At 43.3% G+C, this 25,164-nt stretch overlaps 2 protein-coding genes across 2 annotated transcripts in view; one reads left to right on the top strand and one right to left on the bottom strand.

Moving 5' to 3' along the window:
- Window positions 1-25,164, bottom strand: part of clcn2a (chloride channel, voltage-sensitive 2a) — a 74,278-nt gene that overhangs the window by 25,262 nt on the left and 23,852 nt on the right. The window contains exon 2 of the mRNA XM_045694005.1: window positions 17,494-17,647. Within this exon, the coding sequence (XP_045549961.1) occupies window positions 17,494-17,647 (154 nt within the window). The remainder of the gene's footprint in view (window positions 1-17,493; window positions 17,648-25,164) is intronic.
- On the top strand, window positions 18,872-22,142 carry LOC106568862 (zona pellucida sperm-binding protein 4). Its single transcript, XM_014139603.2, has 8 exons — window positions 18,872-19,296; window positions 19,441-19,628; window positions 19,894-19,991; window positions 20,253-20,410; window positions 20,593-20,785; window positions 20,972-21,119; window positions 21,615-21,690; window positions 21,945-22,142. Exons 1-8 carry the CDS (start codon window positions 18,918-18,920, stop codon window positions 22,046-22,048), a joined length of 1,344 nt encoding a protein of 447 aa, XP_013995078.1. The 5' UTR covers window positions 18,872-18,917; the 3' UTR covers window positions 22,049-22,142.

Raw genomic sequence — 25,164 nt, forward strand, 5'->3', positions numbered from 1 at the left:
ACCATACCAAACGTAACATATCGTACCAATTTGAGTTTCTCAGATTTACATTTACTATGTTGTTGTTTTGTCGCACTGCTTTGCTTTATCTTGGCCAGGTCGCAGTTGTAAATGACAACTTGTTCTCAACTGGCCTACCTGGTTAACTAAAGGTGAAATAAAAAAATACAAAATAAATGTTACGTCTAGTCTATAAGACCAGGTTTGCAGGTTGAATATGGTGAGATTGTAAACTCCTAAATTGATAGTGCAGTTTGTTAAGGAGATTTTACAGCTAACTGCTATAGCTACTTCACATGCTGATATTGACTTTGGTATTATTGTGTGCTAGCTATTGCATTGTGGGTTTTGCAGTCGACTTAAGACTCCAGCCACCCAAGCCATAGAATGTTCTCTCTGCTTCCGCATGGCAAGCGGTACCGTACCAACAAGTCTGACACCAACAGGCTCCTGAACAGCTTCTATCCCCAAGCCATGACACTGCTACATAGCTAACAAAATGGCTACACAGACTATGTGCATTGAACCTTCTGTTTTATTTAAATTTTTGCTCTGACTCTATGCACACTCTACATACTCACTCGAACACACAATTTGTTCACATTAACATAACACCCACACACATTCATGCTGACTCTAAACACACACACACATGCTGCTGCTTCTCTGTTTATCATATATTCTGATGTCTAGTCACATTACCCCTATACAGTCAGGTCCATAAGTACTTGAACAGTGACACAATTTGCATCATTTTGCCTCTGTACGCCACCACAATGGACTTGAAACGGAACAACCAAGATGTGCTTTAAGTGTAGACCATCTTTAACTGAAGGGTTTTATCAAAATGATTGTGTGAACCGTGTAGGAATTACAACCATTTTTAAACATAGCCCCCCAGTTTTAATGGCTCAAAAGTAATTGGACGTACCAAGGTAATCATAAATTAAATTGTGAGTTTTAATACTTGGTTGCAAATCCTTTGCAGTCAATGACTGCCTGAAGTCTGGAACCCATAGACATCACCAGATGCTGGGTTTCTTCCCTGGTGATGCTCTGCCAGGCCTTTACTGCAGCTGTCTTCACTTCCTGTTTGTTTTTGGGGCGTTTTGCCTTCAGTTTTGTCTTCAGCAAGTGAAATGCATGCTCAATTGGTTTCAGGTAAGGTGATTTACTTGGCCATTGCAGAACATTCCACTTCTTTGCCTTAAAAAACTATTGGGTTGTTTTCTCAGTACGCGTCGGGTCATTGTCCATCTGCACTGTGAAGCGCTGTCCAATGGGTTTTGATGCATTTGGCTGAATCTGAGCAGATAATACAGCCCTAAACACTTCAGAATTCACTGTATATGCTTTTTTTGATTTTTTTGGGGCAAACTCTAATCTGGTCTTCCTGTTTTTGAGTCTTACTAGTGGTTTATATCTTGTGGTAAACCCTCTGTATTTACTCTGGTGAAGTCTTCTCTTGATTGTTGACTTTGACAAAGATACACCTACCTCCTGGAGGATGTCCTTGATCTGGCCAACTGTTGTGAAGGGGTTTTTCTTCACCAGGGAAAGAATTATTCTGTCATCCAGTTGTTTTCTGTGGTCTTCCGGGCCTTTTGGTGTTCCTGAGCTCAACAGTGCGCTCTTTCTTTTTAAGAATGTACCAAATAGTTGATTTGGCCACACCTAATGTTTTAGCTGTCTCTGATGGGTTTGTTTGGATTTGTCAGCCTAATGATGGCTTGCTTCACTGGCAGTGACAGCTCTTCGGACTTCATATTGAGGGTTAACAGCAACAGATTCCAAATGCAAATGCCACACTTGAAATCAACTCTAGACCTTTTATCTGCTTACTTGTAAATGAACTAATCAGGGAATAACACACCTGGCCATGGAACAGCTGAGCAGCCAATTGTCCAATTACTTTTGGTCCCTTAAAAATGGGGGACCACATAGAAAAAGTGCTGTAATTTCTACACCGTTCACCCAATTTGGATGTAAATACCCTCAAACTAAAGCTGAAAGTGTGCACATTCAGCTCATATTCATTGTTTAATTTCAACTCTAATATGCTGTGGTAAACAGCTAAAATAATAATAACTTGGTCAATGTCCAAATATTTATGGACCTGACTGTACAAACTGTATCTAACCCTACCACTCCAGTATCCCTGCACATAGTAAATATGGTATTGTCAAATGGTATTGGCACTGATCCTGGAACTGACCCTGTATATAGCTTACATACTTTCGCCTGTTCTTCTTATTAACATTTCTTGTGTGTTTTTGTTCTACTTCACTTTTTTTAAATAACAACACTGTAATAACAACACAATAATAACACTGTAAATTATAGGAATTAGTGATTTTGGGTGTATTTTTCCTTTAAAGGCATGCTCCGGAACTTTGGTGATTATTAAGTATTTTATAAACATCCCGCAATGGGCTGGCTGTATCAATGTGTAATTCATACATGAATAATGTATTAGTAGAATTACTGTCTTACCTCGATCAGCCATGAAATCCCTAGTTTGAAAGCTGTGCTGCGCCATTTTCCCTACATTTTCCTCCACGTGGGCCAGCCCCCTAGCAATTCAAGTTCTAGCCAATGATAACTCAGTAATACCAAAGTCAATATCAGCATGTGAAATAGCTACAGTTGTTAACTGTAAAATCGCCTTAAACTGCACTATCAAACTGCACTATACAAACTGCACTATAGTATATGTTTTTTTAAGGTAAAGTAATATGTATTATGTGGATGTATTTCAAGTCCTACCTTCAAACGCTGTGCCCCTATGCTTGACATCATGGTAAAATCAAAAGAAATCAGCCAAGACCTCCAAAAAAGAATTGTAGACCTCTACAAGCCTGGTTCATCCTTGGGAGCAATTTCCAAACGCCTGAAGGTACCACGTTCTTCTGTACAAACAATAGTACGCAAGTATAAACACCATGGGACCATGCAGCCATCATACCGCTCAAGAAGGAGACACGTTTTATCTCCTAGAGATGAACATACGTTGGTGCGAAAAGTACAAATCAATCCAAGAACAACAGCAAAGGACCTTGTGAAGATGCTGGAGGAAACAGGTACAAAAGTATCTATATCCACAGTAAAACGAGTCCTATATGGACATAATCTGAAAGGCCGCTCAGCAAGGAAGAAGCCACTGCTCCAAAACCGCCATAAAAAAAGCCAGACTACGGTTTGCAACTGCACATGGGGATGAAGATCATACTTTTGGAGAAATGTCCTCTGGTCTGATGAAACAAAAATAGAACTGTTTTGCCATAATGACCATCGTTATGTTTGGAGGAAAAAAGGGGGAGGCTTGCAAGCCGAAGAACACCATCCCAACTGTGAAGCACGGGGGTGGCAGCAGCATGTTGTGGGGGTGCTTTGCTGCAGGAGGGACTGGTGCACTTCACAAAATAGATTGCATCATGAGGTAGGAAAATTATGTGGATAGATTGAAGCAACATCTCAAGGAAGTTAAAGCTTGGTCACAAATGGGTCTTCCAAATGGACAATGACCCCAAGCATACTTCCAAAGTTGTGGCAAAATGGCTTAAGGACAACATAGTCAAGGTATTGGTGGCCATCACAAAGCCCTGACCTCAATCCTATAGAAAATTTGTGGGCAGAACTGAAAAAGTGTGTGCGAGCAAGGAGGCCTACAAACCTGACTCAGTTACACCAGCTCTGTCAGGAGGAATGGGCCAAAATTCACCCAACTTATTGTGGGAATGTTGTGGAAGGCTACCCGAAACATTTGACCCAAGTGAAACAATTTAAAGGCAATGCTACCAAATACTAATTGAGTGTATGCAAACTTCTGACCCACTGGGAATGTGATGAAACAAATAAAAGCTGAAATAAATCACTCTCTGTCAGAAGGTGAGTGTAGCTGGTGCATGAAGTCAGGCGCAAGAGAGCAAAATGAGTGAGCAATGTACTTTACTCAAAAAAACGCCGCCCGAACAAGGAGAGGGACTGACCTCGGCGGAAGTCGTGACACTCTCTCTACTATTATTCTGACATTCCACATTCTTAAAATGAAGTGGTGATCCTAACTGACCTAAGACAGGGAATTTTTACTAGGATGAAATGTCAGGAATTGTGAAAAACGGAGTTTAAATGTATTTGGCTAAGGTGTATGTAAACTTCCGACTTCAACTGTATATGTCTGTCTTTGTCTTACTCCACAGACATATCTGCCCATAGCCTCTCAAAGGTCACGTCCCAAATGGCACCCTGTTCCCTATATAGCGCACTACTTTTGACCAGAGCCCTATGGGCCCCAAAAGTAGTGCACTAGGGAATAGGGTCCCATTTGGGACAGTACCTTTGAGAGGCTATGGGCAGACATGCAAAATATATATATAGATAAAGTTAGGTCAGTGAAAAAAGGCTCCATTGGACTCAATTTATTCTCCCTTTTCTATGAACTGGCAAAGTCTGGAATTGTACTGGTTCAGTATCTAGAGCGTTCGTAGACTGTGTCCCTCAAGACACTCAGCGTGCTCTACTGACACAGATGCTGTACATCTTCTGTATTTAGCCAATGGCCCTTCACTGCCACAAGGATATAAATACGACTTTATCCTTAAATAAACGTATACTACTGATTTGAAATCCAAAGATGTCTTGTCTTTGTGAGAGATGGCTAGAGAAATATTGATGTAGGGAGGGAGAGATGGACAAGTGAGAGAGAAAGATGGAGGAAGAGGGGGAAAAAGGAAAGAGATAAGAGGGAGAGGAATGATAAATCAAGAGAGAGAGAGAACGGCAGTTGACAGTAGGTGGAGAGAGATTTGTTATTGTTTATTTCCCTTTTGTTTATTATCTATTTCACTTGCTTTGGCAATGAAAACATATGTTTCCCATGCCAATAAAGCCCTTAAATTGAATTGAGAGAGAGGGAGAGGGAGAACAGCTGACAGACAGAGAGTGATGGGGCAGGTCCCAGGGGGACATTGAGGTCCCCAAGGGAACAGTGGGGAAGCAGGGGCACAACTGTGTTCATGGCAACGTGATAGGCCCAGTTGACGACCGCCAGCCAGGGCACCTGCTGATTGGCACCTCACCTGCACATGCGCATGGGCGTGCAGACACTCTTAGGCGAGCATGCACGCACACGTATGCACACGAACACATTGAGTTGGAATACGCACACACAGACACACATTCATGTAATGTTCTAGGTCCGACAGTGCAGTAACATTGATTACACTGTTTATGACGACACTAGTGTAATACGACACCTCATGGTAGAGCCATAGTACTACAATTTATGGTTGTCAGTCAACCACTGAACATGTGTGTGTCAACCATGCAACGCTTCTAGATAAACGACCATCAACTGAACTGTGTCTGGACATTACTTTATTATTCATGCATATGGAATATTACAATAGCAACGAGGATTAAACATGAGATGGATTACAGCAAGAAAACAAACATTGAACTGAATTTTACTTCCGAGCAAGTAAAGGATTTTCACTCGTGATCAGCAAGCTATGCTAGCACGCTAACGCTTGCAAGCTAACAAGCTGGTAGCTAGCTAAAAGGACATTGAAATGGCGCTAGCAATCGCACTGTTTAAAACTGAAAGTGACCCTAGTTCCGTTGGGCCCCGTTGGAATAAATAGGTGCAGATATTCTAACATTACACCATAGCCATGAAAATGACCAGCGATGCTAGGCTGAAAGCACTGTTGTTGCACTTAAAAGGAGAACGAGCACATGACATTTGCGACACATTCGCGGTAGAGGCAGATAAGTATGCAGACACAAAACTGAAAAAGAACGTTCAGTACCAATATATTAAGTGAAGCCACTCAGCAGCAGGGCAAGAAGTCCAATAATGGACTAAAGGAACCTAATGTTAATCCTTATAGTCCAAGGATCTTACATGTTCTGTTTGGCTCTCGAAGCAGCCAAAAAAACAGCCAAATACTCCATATAAAAGTGAATCGATTCTCAATTGCGGTATGGTTCGGGAAACATAAATCTTCCTACTTTCACATTGACATTTTAGTAGACACTCTTATCCAGAGCGACTTACAATAGTGAGTGCATACATTTTCGTACGCTTTCGTATTGGTCCGTGGGAATTGAACCCCCAACCTTGGGGTTGGAAGTACCATACTCTACCAACTGAGCAACATGATGGGAACAATCACATCAAAATAATTTCACAAGTGCATAATAGACTTCATGTTAACTGGCCAGGTCGCAGTTGTAAATGAGAACTTGTTCTCAATTGGCCTACCAGGTGAAATAAAGGTGAAATAAAAATAAGTAAAATAAAAACTGGTTTTAACACAGTTGCAGCCAACAGTATTTTTCAGTAACAGCACGTTTGAGGCATCCGTCTTCCGTTTACACACAGGTGTTAGGAGACACAGATAGCTAATTAGCATAGGTAGTCGATTCTGTCTTCCGTCTGTTTTCCGTAAACACGAGCTGTAACATGGCGATATTGTCGTGTGCATCAATTTAACCTTTTGTTTTTTGAAAATCATTTCTCGCTGGTATGAAAGATCAGGTTCTTCCAAAACTATACTCCAAGGAATGCTTGTTAATGTTCAGACCGAGCGTCGGGGCTCTTAACAAACCTCCCCCTTACATAAGACGTCTTCGTTCTATTACTCTAATGTGTATTGTAATGGAACGGTGAGTCATGATCAAGAAGTAGGCGAGAGCCTAGATACTTACCACAACAGACTTTGCATGTTAGCAAATAACTTTGAGTTTGCAGACATTGACATGGAGATGAAAGAACAATTGATTCAGAGCTGTACCTCGTCCAGGCTGCGCTGTCGTGGTTCCTCCTGGCACCAGAGGGCGGCAGAGACCACCCTAGAGACTTTTATTGGACTCAGGTGTGTCTTGATATTTCATGATTGTGTCCCTTTTAAAAGAGGTCTGTTTTCTGTGGTCCTTTGCAGAAGCTTGAATTGTTTACTGGGTGCGTTTGTTTCCTGAGTGAGTTTGAGACATAGTGTTTGTTGTTTTTCAAGTGTACGGTGATCCTGCGACTACCGTTTCTCAGTAAAGTATTATGTTTATCCTTAACCACAGATTCCTTGTCTGGTCTCTTCTCTGCACCTGGGTCCAACCTCACCACGTCACATGCACAGAAGAGCACTGAGAGAGCCTGACATGACTAACAGCCCCTCTCGATCACAGGAGATCGCTGGAACTATCTGAAATCCAGGCAACAGGCATAGAACAGTGCTCGGCTGCTGTAGTCAATACAGTGCATCAGAAGCACACAACAAGTGCACAGAAAGGGTTAGATCAAACAACCAATAGAGGCAAATACACACATACTGGGGACTGTCCGGCAAGAGGAAAAGAGTGCAAAGCTTGTGGGAAACAAAATCACTTTTCAAAGCAGTGTCGATCAAAACCAAAACAGGAGCAGCACACAGACACCAGAGACAATGCTAAACAACACAGATCACGGCAGAAAGTTAACCACGTAAGTGCAACACACCGTGAAAATGCGAGGCGAGATTCATCAAGCAGTGAGCAGTGACAAGTGTTAGACAACCACGGACACACATTCAGCTAAATGGTGTCAGAGTAGTAGTTCTGATGGGGCTGCAGTGAACATGATCACAGGTAGTTTTCAATACACTTAAGCCACGGCCGCAGCTCAGCCCAGCCAAAATCAAGTTATTTTGATACGGCTCCACAAACCCACTGCCCATTGCTGGTGCACTCACATGCAATGTAGAGGCAAGAGACAAGAACACTCCGAGCACATTCTATGTCATTCAAGGCGATGGCTACTCCCGGCTAAGCTACCACACAACTACGGAGCTAAGCCTGAGCAAGATAATTGACTCCGTCTTCATTTACATTACATTTACATTTTAGTCATTTAGCAGACACTCTTATCCAGAGCGACTTACAGTAGTGAATGCATACATTTCATAAATTTTTTTCTCCGTACTGGTCCCCCATGGGAATCGAACCCACAACCCTGGCGTTGCAAACACCATGCTCTACCAACTGAGCCACACATAACCATGATGGAATGTTAATTGCTTAAAAGGTCCAATGCAGCCACTTTTACCTCAATATCAAACCATTTCTGGGTAGCAATGAATAAGTACCTTACTGTGATAGAAACAATCAAAATGGTCAAAAAGAAACAAAATAGCTTCTTAGCAAGAGCAATTTCTTAAGCAAGAATTTTGCTAGGGCTGTCTGGGAGTGGTCTGAGTGGTGAGAGGAACATTGAAAACTCGCTGTTATTGCCAGACGTTTGTCCTATTACCGTAATTTCCGGACTATTAAGCGCACCTGAATATAAGCCGCACCCACTGAATTAAAAAAATAATATTATTTTGAACATAAATAAGCCGCACATGTCTATAAGCCGCAGGTGCCTACCGGTACATTGAAACAAATGAACTTTACACAGGCTTTAACGAAACACGGCTTGTAACAAAAATAAATAGGCTTTAACGAAAGTAACGAAGTCTTCCTCACCAGTCCAGCGCACAGCGGCAGATGAACTTGTGGACAACCACCCAGAATGTTCAATGGAATTGGAGCGGTGAAAGATTCCCAGGTGAAACTACACACAGACACCGAAGTCCAGCCCACGTGCCAACCACACAGGGGCGTGCCCTTCCACATCCGAAAAAAAAAGTTGAAGACAAGCTATAAGCACTGGAGACTGATGACATTGTTGAGATGGTCCCACTGGGCAAAGACATCAGTTCAACGTCTAGTCTTGATTTACATTTGACTGAGTCGTCAACTAATGTGAATTCAACGTAAAAAAATCAACAAAACATTTCACCATGTCATTGGATTTAGGTTAAAAGTTGGGTGAAAAAAAATAAGAAATTCGCTTACGTTGATGACTATTTTCCAATCCAATCAGTGTTCCATGTTTATTTAAAGTATCACATTAAATTTGGTTGAAATGACGTGGAAACAACGTTGATTCAATCGGTTTTTGCCCAGTGGGGTGGCAGGGCCTAAACCCTGGGTCTCCCCCCATCGTGAGACCCTCAAAGCCCAAGGACCCAGAGTCTGGGCAGACAAGCACAAAGCCAATACAGCCATTCTACGTGAATGTCACATCACACCATGGACAACATCATCCACAAACTCAACAGAACCACAGTGTTTTCCAAGCTCGATCTAAAAGCTGGATATCACCAACTTGAACTACACCAGCAGATATTCCCCACGTTCACCACTCATCTCGGCCTGAGGAGGTATAAACCATTGAAATTTGGTATCTCTCCAGCTGCAGAGGTGTTCCAGAATGCTGTCAGACACGCCAAGGCACTGCAGGTGTGAAAAACCTCGGCGACAACATCATTGTGTATGTAGCAACACAAGCTGACCACAATAACAGCCTGAGAGTAGTGTTCCAAAGTTCTCTGTTTTCATCTTCTCTGCTGGCGGTATCTCAGCTGACCCGAAAAAAAAGTCACTGCCATTTACCAGGCCTGCAATCCCCAAAATGCAAGTCAAATAATGAGTCTTCTCCGTCATGGCCAACTACTGCTCAGATTTCATCCAGGATTATGCCATCCTCACTGTGCCACTACGGTAGCTTACAAAGAAGGATGTTCCATGGCAGTGGGGTGAGAAACAGGAAACAGCTCTGAAAAAACTAAGACAGCACAACCAGTGACACCACCATGTCATACCTTGATTCATAAAAGGAAACAGAGCTCATTGTAGAGGACAGTGGAGGCTGTTGAGGGGAGGACGGCTCATAATAAATGTCTGGAACGGAGCAAATGGAATGGCATCAAACGCATGGCAACACTACAGCATACAATGACATTCTAGATGATTCTGTGCTTCCAACTTTGTGGCAACAGTTTGGGGAAGGCCCTTTCCTGTTTCAGCATGACAATTCCCCCGTGCACAAAGCGAGGTCCATACAGAAATGGTTTGTCGAGATCGGTGTGGAAAAGTTTACTGGCTTGCATAGAACCCTGAACTCAACCCTATTGAACACCTCTGGGATGAATTGGAACACCGACTGCGAGCCAGGCCTAATCGCCCAACATCAGTGCCCGAATGCTCTTGTGGCTGAATGGAAGCAAGTCCCCGTAGCAATGTTCCAACATCTAGAGGAAAGCCTTCCCAGAAGAGTGGAGACTATTATACCAGCAAAGGGGGGACCAACTCCATATTAATACCCATGATTTTCGAATGAGATGTTCGACGAGCAGGTGTCCACATACTTTTGGCCATGTAGTGTACCTCGTCTGACTTTTCTTATGGACTAAAAACAGACTGTTCAGAATCAAAACAGAGACAGTTGTGTCTTAAATGCTTTATATTTGCATTTGTGAATTGTTCCATTATAATCATTACATGCAGAAAGCAACAGTCAAGTTGAAATGTGTTTGTTTGAATACACAGAAATGTTTTTATTGACTCAATGGAAGTCAGGACTCCCTGGAAAACAGCGGTAAATTGTTAGAGTGTACTATCCTAGCTACAAATATCATACCCCCAAAAATGCTAACCCTGTTATTGTAATGGTGAGAGGTTAGCATGTCTTCGGGGTATGATATTTGTGCGTCTAACTTTCTCACTGATCATTATTCACGATTCATTCAGGACTATCCGTAATCATGGTAGTGTTTAGAAACATTTTCTATTCTTATTTACAATAAAAGTGACTCCAAAATTACACAAAACATTATTTATCATTATAAACTGGGTGGTTCAATCCCTGAATGCTGATTGCCTGACAGCCATGGTATGTATATCAGACCGTATACCACGGGTATGACAAAACATTTATTTCTACTGCTCTAATTACGTTGGTAACCAGTTTATAATAGCAATAAGGCACCTCAAGGGTTTGTGGTATATGGCCAATATACCATGGCTAAGGGCTGTGTCCAGGCACTCCACGATGCGTTGTGCGTAAGAATAGCCCTTAGCCATGGTATATTGGCCATATACTACACCCCCTCATGCCTTATTACTTAATTAGAGAACAGGTGGGTCTGATCCTGAATGCTGATTGGTTAAAACCACACTCCAGCCGGTGTCTATTCCACAAGTTAGCACCGGCTAAATCTATGACATGCCTATTTACTCCGTTCCATCTGACTGTGCAACACACTGTCCCATCAACCCAGCCCAGCAATTGATGAACTTGATCTCCACTATAAAAAGCATCTAGACGTTATCTCACATTTCTTTTAGACTAACATTTAGTTTTCAACAGCAGAGATTTGTATAAACCTTACTGTCTATCTCTCCGACATTTGCAACATTGTTTCAATATTCAAATTCGATCTCCAGCTGTCCCATAGTAATGAACGAGTCGGGACGAGACCGACAGGCAGGCAACGTTTCTCATCCAGTCGGAATCATGGATCAGCTGGTATCATTTTTATGGATAAATACAAAGAAATGTCAATTGAAAAAGGTAAAACAAAATTAAATGCAGTTAGTTTGCAATCTTTCCAGCTTCAGTTTGAAGTGATTGTGTTATCTGTGTTGTTGGCTAGCTCCCCTGAACAACAGTTTCCTAACGAGAGAGCACATTTTCTATGCCAGGTGAAATCGCACCTTATTAGCTCATTGTTATGGATGTGTCCAAATAAATGTCACTAGAAAACAGCTTAAACAAATGCAGCTACTTTGCTGTTATTCTGGCTTTTTGATGTGACTGGAAGTTAGCCGTAGTTGGCTTGCTAGCAAGCAAGGGATAAGAACGTTGCCAGCCAGTTTGGCAATGGAACATTTAGAACGATCGACTGGATCGCTCCATAGATACAGAACAAAAAGACTGAACGACTGGGTCGCGTCTCTGGCAACCGAACCAATAGAACGAACAACCAGCCGGCTTGGGTAGCAACCCTAGATTTGTGTCGGGACTATATCTTGTGGAAGGATGAATTAGAACGAAGAAATTCATCAAAATTATATTTTTTTATGAAAATATGTCAATCATGATTTGCATATGTTGGTAACTCGTTATATAAAAGTGATAATGCCCTCGAAAGAGATGGTTGGAGGATATATTGGCACGGTTTGCTGGCCCTCAATGAATATATCCTCCAAACACTGACTTCTCATGCATTATCACTTAATTCAGTTATCCCCATTGAGACTGTGTCTGTGCCTCGATCTAGTTTGAGAAAAACTAAACATTCATATCATTATTGAAAGAGATTGTGATATCTCACATCTCAAAATAGGGCTACTTAATGTTAGATCCCTCACTTCCAAGTCAATCACTGATCATAATCTTGATGTGATTGGCCTGACTGAAACATGGCTCAAGCCTGATACATTTACTGTGTTAAAGGAGGCATCTCCTCCTGGTTACACTAGTGACCATATCTCCTCTGCAAAGGCAGAGGTGTTGCTAGCATTTCCGACAGTGTTTTCATATTTTGAGCTTCTAGTCATGAAATCTATGCAGCCTACTCAATCACTTTTTAAAGCTACTGTTTTACAGTCCTCCTGGGCCGTATACAGCATTCATCACTGAGTTCCTTGAATTCCTATCGGACATTGTAGTCATGGGAGACAATATTCACATTTTTGGTGACTTCAATATTCACATGGAAAAGTCCACAGACCCACTCCAAAAGACTTATGGAGGCATCATCGATTCAGTTGGTTTTGTCTAACATGTCTCCGGACCTAGTCATTGCAACAGTCATACTCTGGATCTAGTTTTGTTCCGTGGAATAAATATTGTGGATCTAAATGTTTTTCCTCATAATCCTGGACTATCGGACCACCTTCTTATTATGTTTGCAATCGCAAAAAATAATCTGCTCAGACCACAACCAAGGATCATCAAAAGCCGTGCTATAAATTCTCGGATGACTCAAAAATTCCTAGATGCCCTTCCAGACTCCCTCCACCAACCCAAGGATGTTGGAGTACAAAAATCGGTTAACCACCTAACTGAGGATCTAAATTTAACCTTGCGTAATACTCTAGACGCAGTCACACCCCTAAAAACTAAAATAATTTGTCACAAGAAATTAGCTCCCTGGTATACAGAAAATACCCGAGCCCTGAAGCAAGCTTCCAGAAAATTGGAACGAAAATGGCATGCCACCAAAATGGAAGTATTCTGACTAGCTTGGAAAGACAGTACCGTGCAATACCGAAGAGCCTTCACTGCTGCTTGATCATCCTATTTTTCCAACCTAATTGAGGAGAATGAGAACAATCCAAAATGTATTTTTGATACTGTTGCAAAACTAACTAAAAAGCAGCATTCCCCAAGAGAGGATGGCTCTCACTTCAGCAGTGATGAATTCATAAACTTCTTTGACGAAAAGATCATGATCATTAGAAAGCAAATTACGGACTCCTTTTTGAATCTGCGTACTTCTCCAAAGCTCAGTTGTCCTGAGTCTGCACAGAACTGCCAGGACCTAAGATCAATGGAGACACTCAAGAACTGGTGTCCTGTGTTCATTTAAGTAGGGTCACTCTAATTCTCTCTCTCTCCTCCCGGAGGACCTGAGCCCTAGGACCATGCCTCAGGACTACCTGGCCTGAAGACTCCTGGCTGTCCCCAGTCCACCCGGTCATGCTGCTGCTCCAGTTTCAACTGTTCTGCCTGTGGCTATGGAATCCTGACCCGTTCACCGGACGTGCTACCTTGTCCCGGACCTGCTGTTTCGACTCTCTCTCTCTCACCTGCTGTCTCGACCTCTGAATGCTCGGCTATGAAAAGGCAACTGACATTTACTCCTGAAGTACTGACCTGTTGCACCCTATATAACCACTGTGATTATTATTTGACCCTGCAGGTCATCTATGAACATTTGAACATCTTGAAGAACAATCTGGTCATGTACTCTTATAATCTCCACCCAATACAGCCAGAAGAGGACTAGCCACCCCTCAGAGCCTGGTTCCTCTCTCGGTTTCTTCCTAGATTCCTGCCTTTCTAGGGAGTTTTTTTCTAACTATCGTGCTTCTACATCTGCATTGGTTGCTGTTTGTGGTTTTAGGCTTGTTTTCTGTATAGCACTTTGTGACATCTGCTAATGTAAAAAGGGATTTATAAATACATTTGATTGATTGATTTCTATTGGGCACAAAATAATCTGAAACACAACCCAAACAAACAGCAAATGTATCCAACAAGTTTGTAGAGTCACAAGCTTGATGTAATCAATATGGGACCAAATACTCAAATTAAAACTGACAGTCTGCAGTTTAACCTCGTCGTCACTGTATAATTTCAAATTCAAAGTGCTGGAGTACAGAGCCAAAAAAAACAACATTTGTCACTGTCCCAATACTTTTGGAGCTCACTGTGTATTCTCATTGTTATCTTGATAGGCGAGTCCCCTACAAGACAGAATTTTGAATGAAATTCCATTTCAACTTACTCGGTTGGTTCGTTGGGGGAATTTGTCTTTGTGCAGGTTGAATTTTCAGACAAAATGTTCGCAGTGTGCAGGTCCGGGATCAAGGGGTAACATTCCCCTCTCTCGACACACATGTGCCCCCGATGGAGACCGGGGTCTAATTCCTGCGTTGAACCCTCCCACCTCCCATTTTCTCTCCCCTAATCATGTATATGGCCTTGTAATTTCACATTTTTCTGAAAACAGCATAAAAATATATGGGATCCAAAAGGTTCACTGGAAATTATTGTTGTACAGATTTTTCCACAATAGAGGTCGGTCGACATTTTTGACAAAATGTTCACAGGAAAGTATTGTCGTACTGTTCCACGATATCCCACGGCAATAAGTCAGACTAGCGGTCCCACCATCGACTAGTGGCACCACTGCTAGTGGTACCTATGTCATCTCAGGAGGACGTTCTGGCTAACAGATACACACGAACACACACTAGTTTGGCACGTGGTGGGTGGCCCTCTGCCCGGTGCTTGCATGGTCGACTTGGCCCGTCCTTATATCCACAGCAGCGTGACAGACGTCTTCTTCTCAATCCAAAACACACACGGTCTGCCAGATGCATATTTCTATCACTATGTATTGAATTGCTTATTCTGTTCGTAATATGAATCGTACAAAAATAAATGATATAATGACATGTGGGTCAAAGCAATCAAAACAAATGTGAGTGTAAATTCCCTCAGCGCAAGCATAGGCTACAACAATCACGAGCAACCAGTGCACGAAATGGGAAAAGCCCATTTCATGAGAGGCACTGGCACATCTCAAATGAATTCTCGAGGAACACCTCAAACAGATAAATAAATACCGGAAACACTTTGGAAACCACAACCTGTTATCTGGGCTCAAGTCTTTCCCACACAACTCCAGGTTGTAAAAAATATTGATTTCAACACGCGGTCTATGGAAGTTGATGCACGCGGATCATCACAATAAAATGCAGGAGATCTACATGTACAACATAGAATACAGTAGACGGCCAATGGTGGTGAGTGAGAGGAGTCAGTCACGCTGGATTAAGTGTTAGCGTAGCATGTTAGCGCTTTCTCCATCTTAGCTAACCAGCTTTCGCTCTCTAAAGCTAACCGTCACGATGAGCAGCTCAGCTTTTTGACGGAGTATGTAGGCAAGGCTCTCAAACCGTGACTCTCTAGAACAGAGGGACACACACACACACACACACACACACACACACACACACACACACACACACACACACACACACACACACACACACACACACACACACACACACACACACACACACACACACACACACACACAGAGAGAATAGAACAGAGGCAAACACTCATCCTCCTACTCCTCTGGTGGGAGGATGGCTGGGCTCTGCTCTCCTCAAGTTATGCAACATGTACCAGAACGTTGCAAGATCTCGCTGGTACTCAAGAGTCTTATTGAAGAGAGGCCGAGTTGTGTCCTTCTATTTTAAATTTCCCCCTTTGTTATGTTTTTGCATCTCGGCCTCATTGGGTTATTCCTTTTCAAGGTTTGAGTGCCAGTACCCTTTTAACTCTATAGAAATGTTTTATCCTAAGCGCCGGCCACCATTCATTCTAGCCTGAACGGAAACCAGGCTTCCTAGTACAAATATAAACACACATATACTGTCACTGAATATTCTCTCTCTCTCTCGTACATAGACTGAGAATAAATCAATTGGTCACTGAACACAACAATAGGTACCACACTTGATCAGTAACTACTTCTGATAGCTAGCTTATTAACAGAGGAAAAAGTCCCTAAACCAACCAACTCTGGCTACATATCTTTTCAGTACGCTCTTTTCCAGTCAGCTAGACAGAGTATTTACGATAATGCTTTCACCTATCCAATCGTAATCGGCTCAGTAGCCACAAGGGCACGGTGTGTAGGAGACACGGAGAGAAAGCAGTTGGAACACAGCCATAAACTTCAGCCTACACAGTCACATGCATTCTAAATCACACCTACAGAGATAGAGATGCTACTTTATTTTCCTTTCCTCCTCTCTCTCCATTTCTTTCTCTTTCTCCCTCTCCCTCTGTTTCTTTCTACCTCTCCCTCTCTGTTTCTTTCTCTTTCTACCTCTCCCTCTCTCTCTGTTTCTCTTTCTACCTCTCCCTCTCTCTCTCAGTCACACACGCACTCACACGCACATCCTGTCCTTGTTCCTGTCCCTCATCATGTTGTACTACTCTGGAGAGAAAAGCCAGGAGGTTGAAAGGCGTGACGCAGTAAGATGAAGATGAAGGTGAGGAGCTATTGACATGCACAACAGCAGCCCTCGTCATCACAGACACACTAAGTGACCATTCATTACCAGCAGAGGGGGCTGTTTTTACATTGACAGAAGAGCAGTGTCGTCACCCACGAGGCCACGGCACAGGATTGCTCATCAGTCATCATGCTGTGTCATAAGCGTCAACTTTACCCACCTCTCTCATTTAGAGGCTGATAGGAGGCACCAATAATATCAGAACCTCTCTTCAAATGTGTTCTGTGTTCAATAGGGCAGAGCGGTCAGGTCAGGTTATGGTCTGGGTTATCTCTCGTGGAAAGACGAGGTGAACATGCATGGTACAGCAGACCTGTCATGATATAACGAGATGCGTGAGATCCCGAGCAACATTAGTTTCGGTGCTTGGGTTTTTTCGTCACTGGTTATTTGGGCAAATCACGAGTTCGCAGGTGTTATCATTTTTCGAATTTAAGAAGGGGAAGGGACATTTGGCCCATAGACATGCCCGTAACTTGCAAAGAGAGAGGGTGGAGCTCTTTGTTCTGGTTCCGATCCCCGTTCTCCCTCTTCTCTTAGTTAAAAGCATCTGACCAATTACGCAATACTTTAGTTCTGGGTTAACCGAGATTATGGTCAGTGAGGTGGTTAGTGCAGCATAGGATGATGCTGTCAATTCAGTGGTTGTGGTGCAGTCATAGGAGCAGCACAGTACTCGCTCACTCGGATACTTGGCACTGTAGTCTTTCTGTGGTCATTACACAGGTCAGTAAATATGAGTGGTCATGTTGAGGTCATTAGACATCTCAGTAAATATGAGTGGTCATGTTACCGTCCGTCTCTCACCATGACACTTAGCGCAGGGGTCTTTCTCATACTCCAGCAGCTCTGCCGACCGACTGCGAACACTGGTGACCCTCCGCAGCCCCCCGCCATCACGCAGGCGGGCCGCCTCCTCCTTGGCGTACACACCGAGCTCCTGTGTGTAACGCCCATACATCTAAATGAGAGGGGGGAGGAAGGGAAGAGAAAGCGAATATTAGATCATTTTGAAGTATTCGTTATGACCCTCAGCATACACAACCAGCTTCTGAGTTCTGCTTAATATAATACATTAATCACACATGGGAGAGAGAGAAGGACAGAGGGATGAGAAGGGGGAGGGCAAGAGAGAATTAGAGAGGGATAGATAGAAGGAGAAATAGAGGCTGCATTTCAATAGTCTTAGGGGATAGCTAAAAGGTGTCCCTCATATAGATTTTTGGTGAAAATGAAGGAGAGGGGACAAGAAGAGGAAGCATCTTCAGACTATTGAGAAGGACCCAATGAGGTAGCACAGACCATTAATCAAGTATCCAAATTATCCCTTTGATAGGCACAAGCTCATGGTGTTGACCAATCCCTAGAGACTGATGAGCAGTATAGAAAATGAGATTATTTGATCATTTTTCAGTGCCTAAGTCCTTTTGAAACTATACATTAAACACAGTGGAGGCTGCTGAGCGTGGCTCATAATAATGGCTGGAACGGAATTAATGGAATGGCATCAAACACATGGAAAACATTTGTCTGATGTATTTGATACCATTCCACTTATGCCACTCCAGCTATTACCACGAGCCTGTTCTCCCCAATTAAGGTGCCACCAACCTCCTGTGATGAAACATGGGAGAGAGAGAGAGAGAGAGAGAGAGAGAGGATGGAGAGAAGGGGCGACAAGAAAAAGGTGAGAGAGAGATAGAGAGAAAGTGAAGGAGACTAATAGAGGATGTATCTCAATAGTCCAATATGGTTTCCTCCTTTCTCCGTTTGTGCTGAGAAGACTGGTGAAAGGAAATGTTTGAATATTGGTTATTTTGTAGCCTATATTCTCAGATCAGTGAAAATGACAGGAGACAAGCGGAAGCAACTTTCGACTACTGAGACGGATCCAGTGATACAGACAATTTATCAATTTCACAGCATTTAAATTGGCCAATTTGATAGACACAATCCCTAGGTAATGATCGCTCTCTAGAGCCAAATGAGCCGTCAATGAGCTGCACCTGCCAGGCCCTGACTGATTAACTACCCAGGGCTGGCGACGGCTTGACTCTTAACGAGGGGCTCCCGCCAAACCAACACACTCAATCAGGGGTATATTCAATACGCCGATTCCTTTGCAGACCTTTTCTTAAACGGAAGCAAACGGAACAAAACGGGGCAGACCTACCTGAATTTGTCAAATAGAAACTCTTGTTTTGCTCTGTTTGTGGCCGTTTGGTTCTTAAATGGTAAACGGTTTCCGTAATGAATACATCTCAGGTATAAAAGCCTCAGCAAGCTACAGAAGTACAGTGGAGTCAGTCCAATATTGTACAACAATGGCAGGGTGGGTTGAAGTGGCGGTTGTTATTGCGGCTGTTTGCTGCGCCAATGTACTTGGCGCACTGAAGTGGGGAATGCGTTCACAGCATCTGACTGGACCTGTAACTTATGCCGCGCAGCCTCAGCAGGTCATCCAGAGGCCAGTGGCTTCCACTCCTATAGAGAAATGCCAAGTGAAGGAGGAGGAGATGATTACTTGTGGAACCCCTGTGATTACTATTGCTCAATGTGAAGCGATCAACTGCTGCTTTGATGGGTGGCGGTGCTACTATGGGAAAGCAGGTGAGTAAACTACTGTCGTTTTGGTTTTTCCTAATGTATTTTACAATATCACGTTACTTATACTTCTCCTTGCCAAGCTTAACTTATAAGACTCATTTATGGAGTGTTAGTGCCTTCTCCTCTCTTTGCCGTCTCCTTCCCCAGTGACTGTTCAGTGTAGCAGAGACGGTCAGTTTGTGGTGGTGGTGGCCAGGGATTCCACTCGGCCCAACCTAGACCTTGATTCCATTAGTCTGCTTGGTGGGCAGGATGCCCCCTGTAAGCCTGTTGGCACCACTACAGTCTTTGCCGTATACCAGTTCCCTGTCACTGCATGTGGCACCACTCTGATGGTGGGTAGCTGTCTTTAATGTGCCATGCACTGTAAGTCTGATCTATGAATCCAATCCATTGTGGCTTCCATGGGGGGGGGGGTCATATCTTGGTCTGAAACACTGCTGGGGTTCTACTCTCCTGGTAGTTAACTGGCTAATTATGTAATTACCCAGTGTGCCTCATCTAATGTGAGGATAAAAATGAACACCTGCTCTGAATTTAAAGCCTGGATGTTATATACCAGTTGGTGTACACCAACTAAATGTGTTCTGTAATTTTCAGGAGGACAGTGGCTATGTGGTCTACGAGAACAGCATGACTTCTTCCTATGAAGTGGGGATTGGACCTCGTGGCTCAATCACCAGAGACAGCCATTTTGAGTGGGTCTTCTCTCCGGTGGCTTAACGTACAACCAATTCCACTCGGCTCAATTAAATGCTCCAACTTTTTTTCTTTTGATATCTCTAAGATATTTCAAGGGGACTAATTAACTGAAGAAGCTGACACTAACTGGTATCCAATTTGACGCTCGAGTTGCTGTACCCAGCAAATGCTAGCTAGCCCACACAATCCATGTTGAGAAACCCGATACTGGTGGTCCTAATGTACGTTCCATAACAGGACAAATGTTTCTCTCCTAGGCTGCTGTTCCAGTGTAGGTACTCTGGAACTGCAGTGGAGGCACTGATTGTTGAGGTGAACACTGTTGCGCCACCTGCTCCGGTTGCTGTTCCTGGACCCATCAGCGTGGCGCTCCGACTGGCCAGCGGAGAATGTTACATCAAGGGATGTGTGGAAGGTAAGTTGTTGGAATAATAAAATCTTTCATTAATGGCTTGTAGTTGTGTCGGGGGGGGGGGGGGAATTGACTTGTGGCATAACATGCCTGGTTCCTTAACTTATCTTCTATAAAGACTTTCAAATGTGTTGCTTCCTGGGTTTACACTTCAAGTGTTTGAATTCTAACCTTTGTCTCCACAGATGTGGAAGCCTACACCTCCTACTACAGTGAGACAGACTACCCAGTTGTCAAGGTCCTGAAGGAGCCGGTGTATGTTGAGGTTTACATCCAGAGGAGGACTGACTCTAACCTGGTCCTGACTTTGGAGCACTGCTGGGCCACCTCCACCCCCAGTCCTCTAAGCCTGCCCAAGTGGGACCTCCTGGTTGATGGGTAACTGGAGAACCAAGATGGTTGCCTTGCTGCTCCCCCCCTCCCCATGTATTGCTCCTTTCCAACTTTCATTTTAAATCTGTGCTTACATGTAAACTAACTGGGGCTCTTCCAACCAGGATGTTAACCTAGGAACTTTAGGAAGATCCTAGAGTTGTACAAACAATGACTTTCTCCCCCCTCCAGGTGTCCGTCTCAGGATGACCGCTACATGACCTCTGTGATCCCTGTGGCTGGCTCATCTGGCGTCGTGTTCCCCACCCACTACAAACGCTTTGTGGTCAAGATGTTCACTTTTGTGGATGCGCACACCTTAGCCCCTCTAAAGGACAGGGTACTGCATCTTTACTTTACTACAGCAGGGCTGTTTCATTGAAGGCCTCATGGTCTGCTGGGATTTTCTCCCTGATGGTTGACTGATTGGCCAGGAAGTCCACTCCACTCCCGTCCAAGTCACTAGTTGAAAGCCAGCAGTGACGGCTTTTAAATGGCTTGCATAATTGTCGCTATTTGATGCTGCCTATCAGTTAAGGGTGTTGGGCCAGTAACTGAAAGGTTGCTGGTTCGAATTGTTGAGTAGGTGAGATCTGTGCCCTTAAGCAAGCTGCTAAACCTTAATTGCTCATGTAAGTCACTCTGGATAAGAGCATCTGCTAAAGGGTTGCTTTCTACCTACAGGTTGCCATTCATTATCAGTCTTTCCCTGGAGGCAGAACTGAGCATTTTGCACTAGATGGGATGGCTGTTAAGTCAAATTGGCCATTATAAAAATTCTGCTGCCTCTAGTACATGACTCATCCCAATAAATGCCAACATTCCTTCCATCCAGGTGTTCATTCACTGTAGTACAGAGGTGTGCTCCGCTACTGGGAACCACTCCTGTCAACAGAGCTGCAACAGGCAAAGTAATTGGCTTTTTTTGTAATCTTCCACCTTGGGATGGATTTAAATTTGATCACCTAGCTTTAATTATTTTTAAGTGATGGCCATCAATCCTGGTCCTAGAGCACTATGGGGTTTACATTTGCACAAACATCAATACATCCTAACCTTAATTTGACCAGGGATTGAAAGTAGCTGGAAATACTAAACTGTTTTGTGCATAAGTTGGATTTAGTGCTTGAGGCATTATGACTTAATACATCTTCTGTTCCTCCAGGGAGAGATGTGAAGTCTTTGGATGGAGAGACTACCGTGGTGTCCAGTGGGGAGCTGATTTTGACCCAACCAGAACCACCTGCCAGGCCTGAGAAATACTTGTGATCCACCTCTGCTTGGGATGAGGGCATGACTACGACCTAGTAGCAGATACACATTGACTTGTGATCCACTAGCTTGCTAAATAAAATGCTTGTTTTTTAATATGCATGTTGATGGGTTTTTGTTTGACCTTACTAGAGAACTGATCTTGCTTTCAACACTTTGGGCACAGGGTGCTTCTGATTTCTGCCAATCACCTTGGATCATTGTTTTGTTGTAGAGATGTGTTAAGCCATGCAAGCTTACTATCGCAATGCATTGGCTGCAAATTTCTGAAGGGTTGTCCCTTGTGTTTTAAAAAAAATAAAATGTATGCTTGGACACTGACAGGTGGTGCCTTTTCAAGGTAAGTGTAATTGGTCATGTGCCTTGACTACTTGAGGAATTCATTCCAAGCTAATGCGTCAAATGGAAATCAGGTGTTCTGTAAACAGGCCCCCAGAAGGTAACTTCACACAAGCTCTATAGATTGTCATATGACTGAGCCAGTACAAGCAGAGGTAATAAGCTGCTGGAACAGTGTTTGCATTGGGGAAATGCCTATGCGGCCATGTAGAGGAATGACTGGTTGTCTAGCAGATGTGAAAGTGACTGCTTGCAGGCAGTGTGTCTAATGAAAGTTAACTGGCATGTGTGCCAGGACAAGGGCGTGTCATCCTACAGTGTATAGCATTAGGGTAATGTCTAGAGGGCAGCCTGTCTGCCAGCTGAGGACTATTCCCCATATACCAACCTCTGTCTGGATTTTACACAGGCCTGCACCCACCACTGAATACACATCTAGCGGGCACACAGGTGACCCTTTCAATTTCCTGGTTAAAATATCCTTGGTAATCAAACGTTTAGAAGACATGCTCCCTGCAATTTTGTTTATAGGGTCAGTGCAGTCCCTTTCATCTCTGCTCACCCTACACTCTGTTCCCTTTTCTGTCTGTAAATACAGTGCTATGATCTGAGCAGTGCGACGCCAGAGGTGCATTGAGATGAGCATCACGCCTCCAGACATTCTCTGCTCTCTACTTTCCCGCTCTCTTCAGCTACCATCACTTACCTTTTTCCCTCTCAATTTCCCCTCTCTCCCATTCATTGAGATGGGCATCACGATTCCTCCAGATTTGCTCTTTCTGCATGCTTGAGCAGGTGAGGCACAGAAGGAAAGCTGCACAGCTGTGGCTTCTGTCTTGACGGGGAGATGTCCAATATCACTTTACTACCCATCAGCCTCCTCTCCATGTTCGACCCATTTAACCAGGGCAACTCCACATATGACACACTGCAACACCTCATGGAACCACTCTACGCCCCAGCTCAACACTGCCGTGTAGGCAGCCAGCTACATCCTGACAAAACACACACACTGGCAGTAGACTGGCTGATGTTTGTGGAAACACATACCTGATATGTACAGTACCAGTCAAAAGTTTGGACACCTACTCATTCAAGGGTTTTTCTTAATGTTTTACTATTTGCTACATTGTAGAATAAAAGTGAAGACAAAACTATGAAATAACACACACGGAATCATGTAGTAACCAAAAAAGTGTTAAATCAAAATATATTTTATATTTGAGATGCTTCAAAGTAGCCACCCTTTGCGTTGACTGCTTTGCACAGTCTGTGTAGAAAATAGTAAAAATAAAAACTCTGGAATGAGTAGCTGTGTCCAAACCTTTGACTGGTACTGTATTTGAAATGTGTAGGCTAAATGATAATGAACACAATCACGTGCAGAAGACCACACGCACAGTGGTATTAATGCTGCCTGTTAGTGGCCCCGTCCTGGGCTTGTGAGAAACCAATCAGAGACCATCTGGAGCGCGGCCCCCTGGTGTAGCAGCAGGTGGACTGAAGGACTATGTGTTCAATCAGCTGTGGTCACCACTACGGTTACCAAAGATATTACCTGCAACATTGTCATCAGATGAAAAAGCAACAATGATATAGCAACCTAAACAAGATTACTGACAACACCACAGGAGTGTTTCCCCTACTGCTACTTACAGTAGGCCAGTGTTTTTCAAACTGGGGTCCGTGGACCACCCCATAGGGGTACTACCGGTGGTCCGAATATTTTTTTTATTTTTTATGTTTTGCATTTTTGGTTCCAAAAATAATTACAATTGGGAGTATTAATGGTACTATAAGCAATGTTACATTACTTTTCACAATGCTAATTGTTTGTGCTAATAGGCCTTTCATTTGTTCCCTGCTCAAAGTAACTACATTTGACCGCCAAGATAAACTGTATGCTATTTTTGGGGTAATTCTGTGACTCCGCAAATGATGGATCTCGAGACTTTCATGGTGATTTGCTGGTCCCAGGAACGGAAAAGGTTGTGAACCGCTTACTTGTGCACACCTGGTTCAACTCCTCAACTACTCATCCGGCTGCTTTGATCAGATTACAGTGCTTATCTACCTCTTGCTCAGTTGAATCAGGAGTGTCAGAACTGGGCTTGAACAAAACCCTGCACACAATGTGAGTGCCCATATTGCGTCAAAGAACAGAAACGACACTAAAATCTCATTCCACAATCTGCTCTAGTATTATGGTCAAAACACACATCTGCATATTACAAAGTACTGAAACTCAGAGAAGATTATCCAAAATCCTCAGGGCTCATGGGACAGGCTTGGGAAATTGAATTAGCTGGGAAAGTGAGATTTCATCTGTCTGAAGATCTGCATTAATATACAGTAGGTCAGTCATGGAGGCTGGTGTTGGTGGAGTAGTTACCTATGCACACCATCATATCAAGAAGACACGTTCACAAGCGACCCCAAAAAACATAACACAGCCTATTAGAATTACCTAAGGCATTTGACCTCTAACCTGTATGGTGTGCCAGAAATGGCCATTCCAGTCATTTCAGGAATCAATGCCCTGTATCAAATTTAACTGACACTCAGTCAAACTGAAACATATCATTTAAACATGCTGATTTAGCAATACACTATCCTACATGTCCAAAGATATTGTACCGTTCTTTGTCCCTCCTTCACACCTGCAGTATTTCATCATCAGAGAGAGAGAGAGAGAGAGTAGCTTTATTTTGTCAGAAGCTAAAGTGGAACTGAGCCCACCTCTGTGTGTGTGCAGAGACAGGAATGCTGACTAT

Source organism: Salmo salar, chromosome ssa14, assembly GCF_905237065.1.
Source record: "Salmo salar chromosome ssa14, Ssal_v3.1, whole genome shotgun sequence".
Taxonomy (NCBI): Eukaryota; Metazoa; Chordata; class Actinopteri; order Salmoniformes; family Salmonidae; genus Salmo; species Salmo salar.